Raw genomic sequence first — 12,149 nt, forward strand, 5'->3', positions numbered from 1 at the left:
GCATGGATCCTTAACTTGCTCCCCTGTACCTCACACCAAGAGAAGCAGCAGATGTACCAGCTATTACTGGACAGCAAACAAGCAAGAGCAGTCCAGCATTTTCAGCTCTATAAATGGAGCATCACAGAGGTGACAACACCTTCAGAAGATAGAAAGGAGATGTCTCCACCAGACAACCTATTATTAAGACCAGTCCACCTGTGTGCTGGTTCATCCTGGTGTAAAACCAGAGCCCTTCAAGTTGACTCAGCAGAGTGCCCCCATCTTTGCACCTTGGCAGATAATGGTGAACTCTGCCTCTTTCCTGATTTAGGATGAAGAAGCCTCAGTAGTAGGCAGGTAGCAAATGGAGTAATCAACGTGATAGATAGAGACATCCTCAGGGCACCACAGAGTTTATCACTATAGCACTGAAAACCTACATTGGGTGACTAAAGTTATTTTCTCTGCACCACCCACGTGCCTCCTTTAATGCTGGATGATCCCTCTCTTTTTAGCTGCCTCAGTGCAAAGGTGTCACCCTGTAAGAGCAGATCCTACTCCTCAAAGAAAAGTAACTCGACAGCCCAACTTTAACCATAGCGACCACTGGAGTATTTATTAACCATTCTGGTTATTTATATCTAGTTTTACTCAGAGCTATCATCACAGCTGAGGGAGTTCTGGTGCTAGGCAGTGTACATCTGTTTTCTAAGAAAGTGCCAATTGCTTTCAAGTTCTGAGTCAGAAGAAAGAAAGAAAAGGAGGATAAAAACAAGATTAAGTGCACCATGTGCACAAATGACTTCTTCAAGGTCATGAGAAGATGCAGGAACAGAGCATAGGCCTCCCTATGAGGTTCTGGTTCAGCATCCTTAAGACAACCTCCAAGCACAAGACCGCAGCTCAACTGGCTGCAGAGGGCCATGTCACACAGCACAGATGACATGCTCAGAATATAAAATGAATTTCAGCATGCTGCACCATAAGAAAACACCCACATAGAATGAAAGTTTCAGCTAACATTATCTTTCTTCTCTCTTTGGCAAAAATACATAACTGGCAATACCAGATGTTTCACAGATTCAAGCATTCAATTGACTTGTTTGTCTTCAGTAAAAGCAAAATCCATTTCAGAAATATACAGTCAATATTTGGTCTTTTCAACCCAGAAATATTGGGGAAGAGAACTGGTCCAAGACTTCCTTCTATTTTCTTTTGTCAAAAACACCATCCAAACTAAACCAAACACATTCAGTTTCCAGGATTCAAAAGGATGCATTCAGCCCCAAGTACAGCCCAGCTTCTATCTCTACTCACGCATCCTTTAGATCCAAATCACTGTCTTCCTCTCCCCATTACAGAGACTGGTGTTCATCCAGAGGACTCAGTCCCTGCAAGAGACACGTGGATTTACACCATGCTCCAAACTGGAACAGGCTACCCAGAGAAGTGGTAAATGCTCCATCCCTGGCAATGTTCAAGGCCAGGTTGGACAGAGCCTTGGGTGCCATGGTCTAGTGTGAGGTGTCCCTGCCCATGGCAGGGGGTTGGAACTGGATGATCTTAAGGCCCTTTCCAACCGAAACCATTCTATGATTCTATGGCACATTGCAAAACGATACTCAGCAGCACGTGGATTATGAAGAACCCACTGGCTAAATGACCCATGGCTGTGATTTCTGTGTATCTTTCAAATGTCTGTTGAGGAAACATATTAAGCTTTTTACTTCTTAGTCCCCTTTCAAGAACAAACAACACAAAAAAAAATGTGTTGTGCCTCGGGCAGACTTTTTATTATCTTATTTAGAGTCCATGCAATAAAGTCCATTAATTAAAACATGAATATTTAAAATGGCTTTCAGGAATTGCAGCCTTATCTCACCAGAGGGAAGAAGAAAGAAGAGGGGAAAAGAAGGGGGGGGGGGGGGGAGAGGGAGAGGAAGAGGTAAAACACAAGAAAGGCAGGAGATAGTTCATTTTGCCAGAGGAGCATTCAATTATTTAATTGCTGAATCATAGAATAGTTTGGGCTGGAAAGGACCTTAAGATCATCAAGTTCCAAGCCCCCTGCCGTGGGCAGGGATGCCTCACCCTAGACTGTGCCCATAGCAGAGAGCTTACCTTTCAGCATGAAGGTAAAATTAAATGAACGTAATCCAAGCAAAATCATAGAGAAAGAGCAACGCACTTCTGCCTCCTTGATCCCATAGAATCATAGAATGCTTTGGGTTGGAAAGGACCTTAAGATCACCCAGTTCCAACCCCCTGCCATGGGCAAGAGGCCATGTCACCCAGCTCAGATGTGGGTACCTATGCACAAGCCCTGTGCAGCACATACAGACTCATTCAGGTGTCTCCATTTGCATCCTGGTTTGTACATGCAGAGAGGTCAGCCTAAGTGATTCCACTCACCAAAAACACAGCTATTACAGCAATTACCTGGTTTATTTCACACACCATCCAGGCCAGCAATGCTCCAGATGTGTTACCTCCTGTTCAGAACGTGACTAGGGGACCCACAAGGGTGCTGCTAGCAGGACAAGCCCATGGGCATTGGTGGAAGACGAGGGTCATCAATGGTTTGTGTATCAGCAGCAATGGAAGAAGCTGTGATTGTCACAGTAGGGGAATACAGGGCTTCACATAGTAGGAAATCAGGCTTCATCCTTTCCACTATTCACAAAGCCCTATTTTGAATAGCAGAAATGACAGCATGCCACTTTTAGCAGTCTCTATAGTTACCCAGGGACTGACCTGATCCCTGCATCTTTTCCTCTTCAGGACCATTTTGCCTGAAGGTAGGTACACATGCACAACATCCTTGTCTTTTAGCTTGGTTGCCCTATATGGGCACTACCTTTAAAGCCAAGAAGCATTCTGAACAACAACAGAGCTACTTCCTTTCCCATTTGGGCTCTAGGCTGGTCCCATACAGAGGTCTCTGATGGCCATCCTGAACCTGCGCTGCAGTCTTCCATGTGGCACATATCCTGCAATGCCTTTCTTCCACACTTCTACTTCTGACCACAGAACTAGTAGAAATGGGATTCTGTTCATAGTCTGGGTCAGATAACAAGTATAGGTGAAAATGGCTAATAGAATCAAGTTATGGGAAGGGGACACATATGAGACAGCACATAGGCCTGGATATGAAGTGCACACAAATCACTGAATAATGCCTTTTACATGGTTGGGTATAATCCAGGGGACAGGAGACACAGGGACACATGATGAAGTCATCATAGACCATGTCCTATCCTAGCCTCTAGTAGCTCTTGAAACAGCAACCCTGCCTAGGGACAGATTGATGTCAAAGATGCTTCTGCATCAGTCCCAGGGTCTCAACAAGAGCTAAAAGGCCAATAACCTGCATCTTGGTCCTTCACTTCGGATTCAGAAGCAGGACCAATAAAACCAAGTAGGGAAAGCACCCATACTCTAAGCTGTTTCTTCTGCTTTCAACACCATACACTAAACTTCAGTCTGTCTTTGGTTTGGGCACCTTCAGCACGAAGATACCCAAACCTCTGCCCCCAGAAAGAGGACATAGGGAGGGATGCAGCTCCCTTTTATTTGATAATATTATCAAATATACTATTTGATAGTAACTTCATCCCTGTGCTTTAGGACCCTACCATGCTTCTTGCAGGCCCATATCCATTGCTGTATCATCTCTGTGCACATAAACTGCTACAGCAGTTACAGCAATCAACACCAGCTGCTCAGTGCCTGTTCCCCATTGCTGCTGGTGTTCATGTGGATGAAAGCAGGGAGAAAACAGCTCAAACTACCCCCAAAATGATGGGAAAACCCAACTGCCCTGCCAGGGCAGCCCAGTTTCCACTGGAGGCTTCCTTGTCCCTTCCCTACTGCTTCTAAACACTAGGAATATCCCAAGCCAGTAACTGTTTAATGGCACAGACCACTCAAGACCTATTGAGAGCATTCAGCTTAATGAGGTGTGTGGCAATTACTGCTCTATCAAAACTCCAGCCAGGGAACAAAAAGGAATCTATTTAAACACAACAGATCTGCAATTCTGATGATGCTCTAAAGGATGTCCTTGCCTAGCCTGGTTGTTTCATCCTGATGGAAGGCTGAAGTGTAGAATATCAGTATCAAATTGCTGTCTGCAGTGAGAGCAAGAAGAGAGTGTGCTATATGGAGATTCAAGGACTGGAGGTGACATTGACACAGCCACTCCAAGGACACAGAGCTGCTGAATCCTCCCCAGGTTCAAGTGCCACACTAGACAATACCTGCTGAGAATCCCAAACCAGTTTTCCAACCTATTTAGCCCAAGCTGCTTCAGTACTGTCCTGGGGGAAGATGGGCTCACAGGAGACAGAATCAGCACCTATAGAGGTGTAAAATGCCACTGATTATCAGAATGGGGAAAGGAAAGAAAGGGAGAAGAGATGAGTTGCAGAGGTTATAGTGATGCTCTGCCCAGCATGGAAAGAGATTGCTTAGAGAACCCATGTTCACACTTAAGGGTATTCATGGATAAGCTCTCAATCCTGCTAAGCCTCTGTTCTTGTCCTATTAGGCAAAGTCAGAGCCCTTCTCTCCTCTTGGATCTGTTGTCTGATCTATCCCTAAGGCAGACGGGTTAAGCACCATCTTTGCTAAGTCCTGGCTTCACCCAAAATCCTTTGGAGCTGTATCTGGATAAGAGATGACCAGCACTGAAAAAGGGAAAACTTCTTCACAAGGAAATCTGAGAGAAACCCCATAGCTGTATCGTCCATGACAGACAGGATCCACCAAGGAAACCCATGGATGTCACACACCTCAAAGGCAACTCAGACACGTGAAAACCTCCATGGATAGAATCCCATTGGAAAGGCAATGTTTCCCATTTTAGCCTGCTCCATTGCCTAAATACATCAGGTTTTCAGGGTGGTGAAAGGGCCAGGATTGTCTCTGTCCACCCTCCCTTCCGGAACTACCATCCTCATTCTCACATTTAGCACTTAAAGCTGTACAACTACGTTGCAGGTGTGCCTATTTGGAATCTGGTGTCTGTGTTTCCCTGAATCTAAATTTCACCCTGTATTCCCATATAAAACTCTTGCATTCCCATGCAAACCATTTTGCTATGGGTCCTGAATACGAGAGGATGTTAAACAACGGCGAATCGAACCATATCAAAAAGCATAACTGAAAAGCTGAGCCTTTCACTAGGCTGCCACTGGTGAAAGCCCCCTCATAGCAGTAATGGGAGTAGTTGCCTGTGAAATTCCCTCAGCAACTGGATATTAATTCCACCTTTAGTCTCCCTGTTACCACAATAGCGCATTCAGATGATAATTGCTGATGTTTCTGCATTGTGATCATGTTCACAAGCTGTTGGGTTCACAATGGAACTTTACTTTACTCATTTTCCTCTCCCCCCCCCTCCATCTTCCAAATAGGACATCTCCATGCAGACACATGCATGAGTGAAATTAGCTCTCAAACAGCACACACACAGGAAATCTCTGCTCTGCCACTGGGAGGACCACAGTACTCTTAACTCATGCCCAATTCTCCCCGAGATCCAGTGACAGGATGGGTGTGAATGGTTCAAAGCTGCACCAGGGAGGTGTAGACTGGACATTAAGAAGCATTTCTTTGCTAAGAGGGTAACCAAACACTGGAACAGGCTTCCTAAGGGGGTGGTTGCTGGCTTAAGCCTGACAGTGTTTTAGGAAGCGTTTGGACAATGTCCTTAACAAGATGCTTTAACTCTTGGTCAGCCCTGAACTGGTTAAGCAGTTGGACTAGGTGATCACTGTAGGCCCCTTCAAACCGAAAACAGCATATCCTATTCTATCCTATCCTATTCTATTCTATTCTATTCTATTCTATCCTATCCTATTCTATTCTAACAAGGTGATTAGTAACTTCGGAGGAAAACTGCTGGGCAGGCAGGGCTTGTACAGATCATAGAGATCTGACTGTTTAAACTGAGTCAGAATCTTCCCTTTTCAGCACCCAGGAAGGAGTATCCCACACTTGTCCTATCCATAGGACACCCCACTGACTTTATGCAAGAGAGACACCCTCATATAGGTCCAGCGGGGATTCACTGCAGGAGACAAGGTGATCTGCTTGCAAAGTGCCAGGCTCTGTTCAACCTCCTCCTCTAGAAGCTGTGAACTGGTATCAGCTCCTGCTTACAGTTGATGAGCTGTGGGCTTAGGCTGGGGAGATTCAGACAAAATCCACAATGCTTTTTGGGGTTAGAACAGGGAAATTTAACACATGAACAAAACTCAACCCTTCCTTGTCCCATGTTTCTCTGGTGGTCTTGCACTGTATCCAAGCTCTGCACTCAGGGATGCACAGACTAGACAGCAAGGGCAAACACAGATGGAGAAGCGAGGAGCTGGAAAGGAGCACACCTTCCCCGAGCACACTCAGCAAGTCCCTGCCAGGAGGAGGAGAGGCAATGAAAGCTCATCCATCCAAATCCCTTGGCCATTTGGCTCGCAAACCCAAAACGGAGGCAAATCTAAAGCCAAACACCTTCCTCTGCAAGCTCAGCTGTTGTTTGGGCCTGGGGGACTCTAGTTGGAAGAGTAAAGTGTTGTACACTGTGTTGTAAGAAGGAGCTGAAGGCTAAGAACGAGCTGAAGATGTCAAAGAGAGGTTTGAGAGCCTGATCCTGGGCAATTACTAACAACTCTCTATCAGTCTCTGAGCTTTGATGGTCACTAAACTCACCAGAAACATAGGAAATCACTTATCATATTATTCTTGCCCTTGGGGAAGGGTCAAGGGGAGGAGCACTGTGCCACAGAACTTGATTGCTGCAGCAGGGAGGATGGCAATTCATTCATTTATCCCTACGTCTCTGACTGCTCTTCCACACCACAGACCCTCTTCAGAAGTCGCTCAGCCATAGGGCCATGCAGAAGCTCAGCCCTGCTGAGGAGACATCATGTTCTGAGCTGCAGAACAGGCCAAGCACGAGGCAAAGTTTCCCAACAACAACTGAGTTTTGGAGGACGGGTCCTGCAGGGAGGCATTTGTGGAGTTCAGACTACTTAATGCAGCAGAGGTTAAGCAGCAACTTGCTCATGTGTCTATAAATGCTTCTTCAAACAGGAGAGAACGGGTGCTATATGACCTCTTAATCTAGCATACAGAGGTAGAAAAACATCTAAGGGCTGAAAGGTGAAACACCACTAACAAAATAGAAGTGAAGTGATGAGCATGTATGAGGAAGGAAGGTCTGTATTTGCTCAGAGCAATGAGGACAGCAAATGAATGGAAAAGTTTAGCAGAAGAGGCAGGAAAATCCCTGGCACTTCACACCAGCAATATCTTGATTCAGGCTTTAGTTGAGAACTAAGAAATTCCATTTACATCCCAGTTTCAAGTTCTTTGCTGGAATGAATTCAGTAAATTCTCTGGCCAAGACAGGAAACCGGATTCGTTTGACACAAGGATCCCTCCAGCTCTGAAGGCATCTACATTACCAAGGAGCAAATATATTCCGGGGGCACACATTTAACCCTGTTTTACAGTCAGCATGTTGGATCCTTCCAGGATGGGGTCATAAAGAACAGAAGGACCAGAGAAAGCCAGTTATTTCTTTGGGCCACCAACACGTGGCAGCACTTCAATGGCCTTCCAGGAACAGATTACATGGAGACAAGACTAATTCGACATTCATCAAGTGCCTAACTCAGCACAGCACTTAAGCAGACACTTAACCTTCTCTCATTACAGTGTCACATCAGCAAGGCTCCAGCTCTGATTACAGTGAAGCCAGCTCACATTTTGGAGGGTCACCAGGATTTTCAGCCCATGGAGTCTCCATGTTTCAGGAAGCTTTCCTGTTTCAACCCACTGATCTCCTACCACAAACCAGTGTGGGGGTCTATTCCAGGGATGCCAACTTGCATTCGCATGAGAGAGTTCACCTTTAAACATCGGTATCTACAACCAGTCTTCTGCCTTCTTCCTATGTTGCCTGAGTCATCCAAGGGACAACTCATGCTGGTGAAAAATAGTTCCCCTGTTGAATTGTCTCCTCCTAGAAAAGAGATTCCCTGTTCAAGCCTTCCTGGAGTAGCACTTGTTGGAAGCTACAGCAAGGAAGGGAGATATAGGGAGATATGGCTGCTGTTGCCAATACGTTTCCAAGCACGTCTTGCTGATCACCAGGACAAGCTCCATGTGCAGCAAGACACAGAAATATCTCCTGCCGCCTCTGCACCCTAACAGATTCTTCCCACCACCGTCCTATGTAACCTCTACAACGTCTGCGTGGGACAGCAAGTGCAAAAAGGGTGTCTCACTAAACCAGGAAGCAGTTTGGAGTGGTCTCTCCTACCTCCAGACATTGAAAAACAGATGCTGCAGACAAGGCAGGGTCACTTCAGCAGAGTTACTTTGTGAAGTCACTCTTAAATGACCACAAACATCCCTTGTTTACCTGAACCAAGTCTAAACTTATTGGTTATGCATGAAATCACGCTGTTTCTTGAGAGTACCAGGAGCTCTAGAGCTAAGGGTCATGCTCCTACTTCCAGCCGCGACCAAGATACGGTCTTGGTTGGTAGAAGTTCATCTTCCATCTCTGCTCTTCAGCCACCAAAGCCAATGTCCAGCCCAACAGATCTATTCTCAGCCTGCTCTGGAGTGCCTTCAGACACCACCTAATCTAGCACGCAGCCAGACACATGCATTCTCCACCCTTTGGTACACCAGCGGGCAAGGATGGGGATTTAACCTTCTCAAAGGGATCTCACCCACAGACTGTGAGCCAAAGCGCAGCTGCTTCCAAGGTAGATCTGTAGATTTTCACCCATCTATATGATACAGAAATATCCAAGATACAGGAAAGAGACATCAGGAAAAGTCAGGCGCCACATTTCGGGATGGTGTCTTGGTATCTGGCAGTTCCTTACGTGCTTTAAACTCATCAGGCTGGATTAGCATAACACACACATATACATTTGTTCGAAGATGGAAGTGTCAAGAAAGGCCCAGAAACAACAAATGACTCAGAGAGAAGCAAGGGGAGAAAAAAAAAAGCTTTCAGGGGAGAAAAAAACATGCTACAAATACAATCAAGACAACAATGACAGCAACAACCAGCATCAGCACTTGGAAATTGGGAACCCTATCAAAATATTCCACCCACAAAATGCTGTTACGGGATTGCTGGCTCTCTGTCCAAATTGGATCTCGCCTCCATCTTCCTGATGAAGCCTTTGCAAGAATCAAAACAGACACAGTGACAGACAGAGCAGCACATGGAGAGGCTGGGCACTCTGCAAGCATCGTTTCTATGTGGATGGCATCCCACCAGTGAGGCTGATAATTCTGTATCTTCAATATGGAGCAGATGTGAGCAGCCAGCAAAAAAAATCTACAAATATTTGAGACCCAAAAAGGATTTTGACTCAGCCACCACTGAGCCTCTTTCATATTTGTGTTCTGGGAACATGCAAGCACTTGAGTTGGATGAGAAAAGATCTTTACAAAAGCCAATATTAAGCTCGAATGCTTCAGGATTTGCCCAAAATCTCATTTCAAATTTCACCTTTGGTTGTGATGGGAAAGGTCACGTTGAAGAAATCACCCAATGAGCCAACCCAAGCCAAATGACTTCACGAAGCTCACATCATTGCGAGGAGGCAGCACCGTGCTCCTCACAAGCTGTTCACACACGAGTAAAGGGCATTGCAAAAGGAATCCGGAATGTGGAGAGGGAATATGCAGGATTTATGGCTCGGCTCTGTGCCTTCACGTATTGATTCACAGATCAGTGAGAAGCAAAATCTCTCCCCCCAAATACACTGAGGAAAGCACTAGTACCTGATCATAGATTAATCTCTCTGCTAATGCCAGGCTGCGGTCTGTAAGAAAACCATGCTGCACAGCTTGGAGCTGTGCCTGGTAACCTTCTTTCCACTGCAAGCAAATATAGCCTTCTTCTCTTGCCTTGAGCAATTCCCTCCTTGCTGGGGGTGGCTGTAAAAGCCATGCAGGAGCCCCAGAGTCCAGACCCAGATGGATACCAACTTTCTCCTGGTGGCAGAGGACATGTTGGTCCAGCCCATGAAGATGATGAGACCCTGGGGTGAGGGTTAGGTGTGATCCTGAACCCTGCCAAACTGGAGGCTCCCTTCCCTGCCTCCCAGATTCCTATTTAGCATCACACCTCCGCTTTACATAACCTACATGCTGGCAGGTGGGATGAGAGCTGAGAATAAACACATCAGAGCGGATCTGACACTTCACTGTTATAAAGGGTTCACTTTTGGACCACCCGATTCCTTTCTGCTTTACATCACACTGTAGCACCGATGAAGACATGTTGGATCTCTGGAATGACCATTTCCTCCTCAAAACAGTGCCCAGATCAGATCTCAAGAGCATCTCACCCTTATTCATAGCCCTTCTTTTCATCCCCCTTCCACCTCCCTAATCCGTTTCTAGCCTATACCGTACTCAAGATCACCATTAAAACATTGATGGAAACATCTGAGGAATGAGCCCCAAATAACCCCATAGAAGCAGCATGGCAAATACTCTGTCTGAAAGCCTCCAGAAGGAAAATAAGGCTAAGAACAAGCTGAGTATTCCTTCTGTTGCTGTTCCCTCAGTCCAGACCCAGGAATCAACTTTTTCCCATGAGTTAAAATGGTTGATAAGGCTGCTGAGTGCAGCCTGCCCCAGGAGGTAGCTTGGATCCTGCCTTTTCTAGGACATCTGTGATTACTTTGGAAGACTGCTCACCCTCAGGTAAGAATCTCCCCTCAGCATCTCTGAGGCAGCAGAAGTACAAGCAAGGCACAATGAATGAATGAAACTATTTGGGGTGTATTTAGGGGGAACCTGCTTTGCAATTCCATGTAAAGGCTCATAAAGAGCCACCAAAGGTGACCAGACCTGCCTATCAACGAGGAAATAAGGTTTTCATACCAGTCATCCACATAGTCAGACACAAAGGTGATGGGGACAGTGTGATACCCAGGAGAGGAGAACCCGACCAGCCCTCACTCCTTCCCAAACTCCCCTTATCACCCTCCACTCACCCAAAAACTCCGCTCCGCTGCTGTCTTTAGGGCTGCTCATGCAGTTCTCCAAGTAAATCCCATCCTTATAACAATCTTCCTTCTTCCTCGTGATGCCAATGATCTCGCTGGCCTGATCCAGGACCTCCCCTCCTGAGCAAGAGCATGGGGTCTGCATAATGCCGCACGGATGGGAGCTGCTGCTGATGGCCAAGCACGCATCCAGCCACTTGCAGAGCATCTGGCAAGCGGCTTTGCTAGGGTTCCTGTTGCCCACCACGAGGTACTCCACTGAGAAGTCCCTCTCCTGAGCCTTTGTGGGCTTCCACCGCATGGGCCAGGTCTCCACGCCCGGTGGTGCTGTCTGCTTCATCTGGAGGAACTGCTTGTTGGACTGGAGGAAGGCAAAGCGGGTGGACCCATCGCAGAGCTTCAACACATCGTCAAAGCTCTCCATGCCCAGGTAGGTGCGGGTGGACTCCAGGAAGGAGTCAAACTGGTAGGTGCGGATGTGCTGGTGGTCACATATGCCGGCGGGTTTTAGGATCTTCATGTACAAAGTGTACCTCCGAGGGTCAGGGTTCTGGATAATCCAAGAGCAGAGAGAGGAGTTCAATGGGAAGACGGCAAAGGAGGAGAAATACCCAAAGAATTTCCCTTGGACCAAAGTGGTGCAGGGAGTTTGTGCCAGGTCCAGAGCGACCACGGTCCACACAAAGTAGAGTGGCGATACCAAAAGCAGGTTCAGGGCAGATCCAATGCTCCTCATCCTAGGTCTCTGGTCCTCTGGAACTCAAAGTAAATGTCAAGCAGGCGCCAGATCCTGGACATAACAGGGACCAGCTTAGAGGAAAAGCGAGAGTTTAAGAGGCTCTGGATCTGAAATCAAGCCAATACTCCCATGTCTGGATTTGAGCTCCCTCCTGTGGCCATAAGCAACACCTGGAAAAACAAAAGGGAAGGGAAGGAGGAGAGAGAGAAAGAGAAGAAATTTGGGATTTGGTCTTTTTTTTTTTCTCTTGTGGTTTGTTTGGGTGTTTTTTTTTTTAACCCTTTGCGAGGCTGATAATCCAAACAGCATCCCCAGCCCCAGCACATCTCAATGGCAGAAGGTGCAGCCTCACATCCCCGTCTCAGGTTTGAGGT

At 46.6% G+C, this 12,149-nt stretch overlaps 1 protein-coding gene across 2 annotated transcripts in view; it reads right to left on the minus strand.

The window, feature by feature from the left end:
- ADGRB1 (adhesion G protein-coupled receptor B1) overlaps positions 1–12,149 on the minus strand; it is a 285,153-nt gene that overhangs the window by 191,964 nt on the left and 81,040 nt on the right. For both annotated transcript variants that reach the window (XM_061447600.1, XM_061447599.1), the window contains exon 2: positions 11,025–11,945. In XM_061447600.1, the coding sequence (XP_061303584.1) occupies positions 11,025–11,772 (748 nt within the window). In that variant the 5' untranslated portion in view covers positions 11,773–11,945. The remainder of the gene's footprint in view (positions 1–11,024; positions 11,946–12,149) is intronic.

The sequence above is a fragment of the Pezoporus flaviventris genome, unplaced genomic scaffold, assembly GCF_033815535.1.
Source record: "Pezoporus flaviventris isolate CSIRO_AGI_PZ_B2104156 unplaced genomic scaffold, CSIRO_AGI_Pfla_v1 ptg000007l, whole genome shotgun sequence".
In the NCBI taxonomy this organism is placed as follows: Eukaryota; Metazoa; Chordata; class Aves; order Psittaciformes; family Psittacidae; genus Pezoporus; species Pezoporus flaviventris.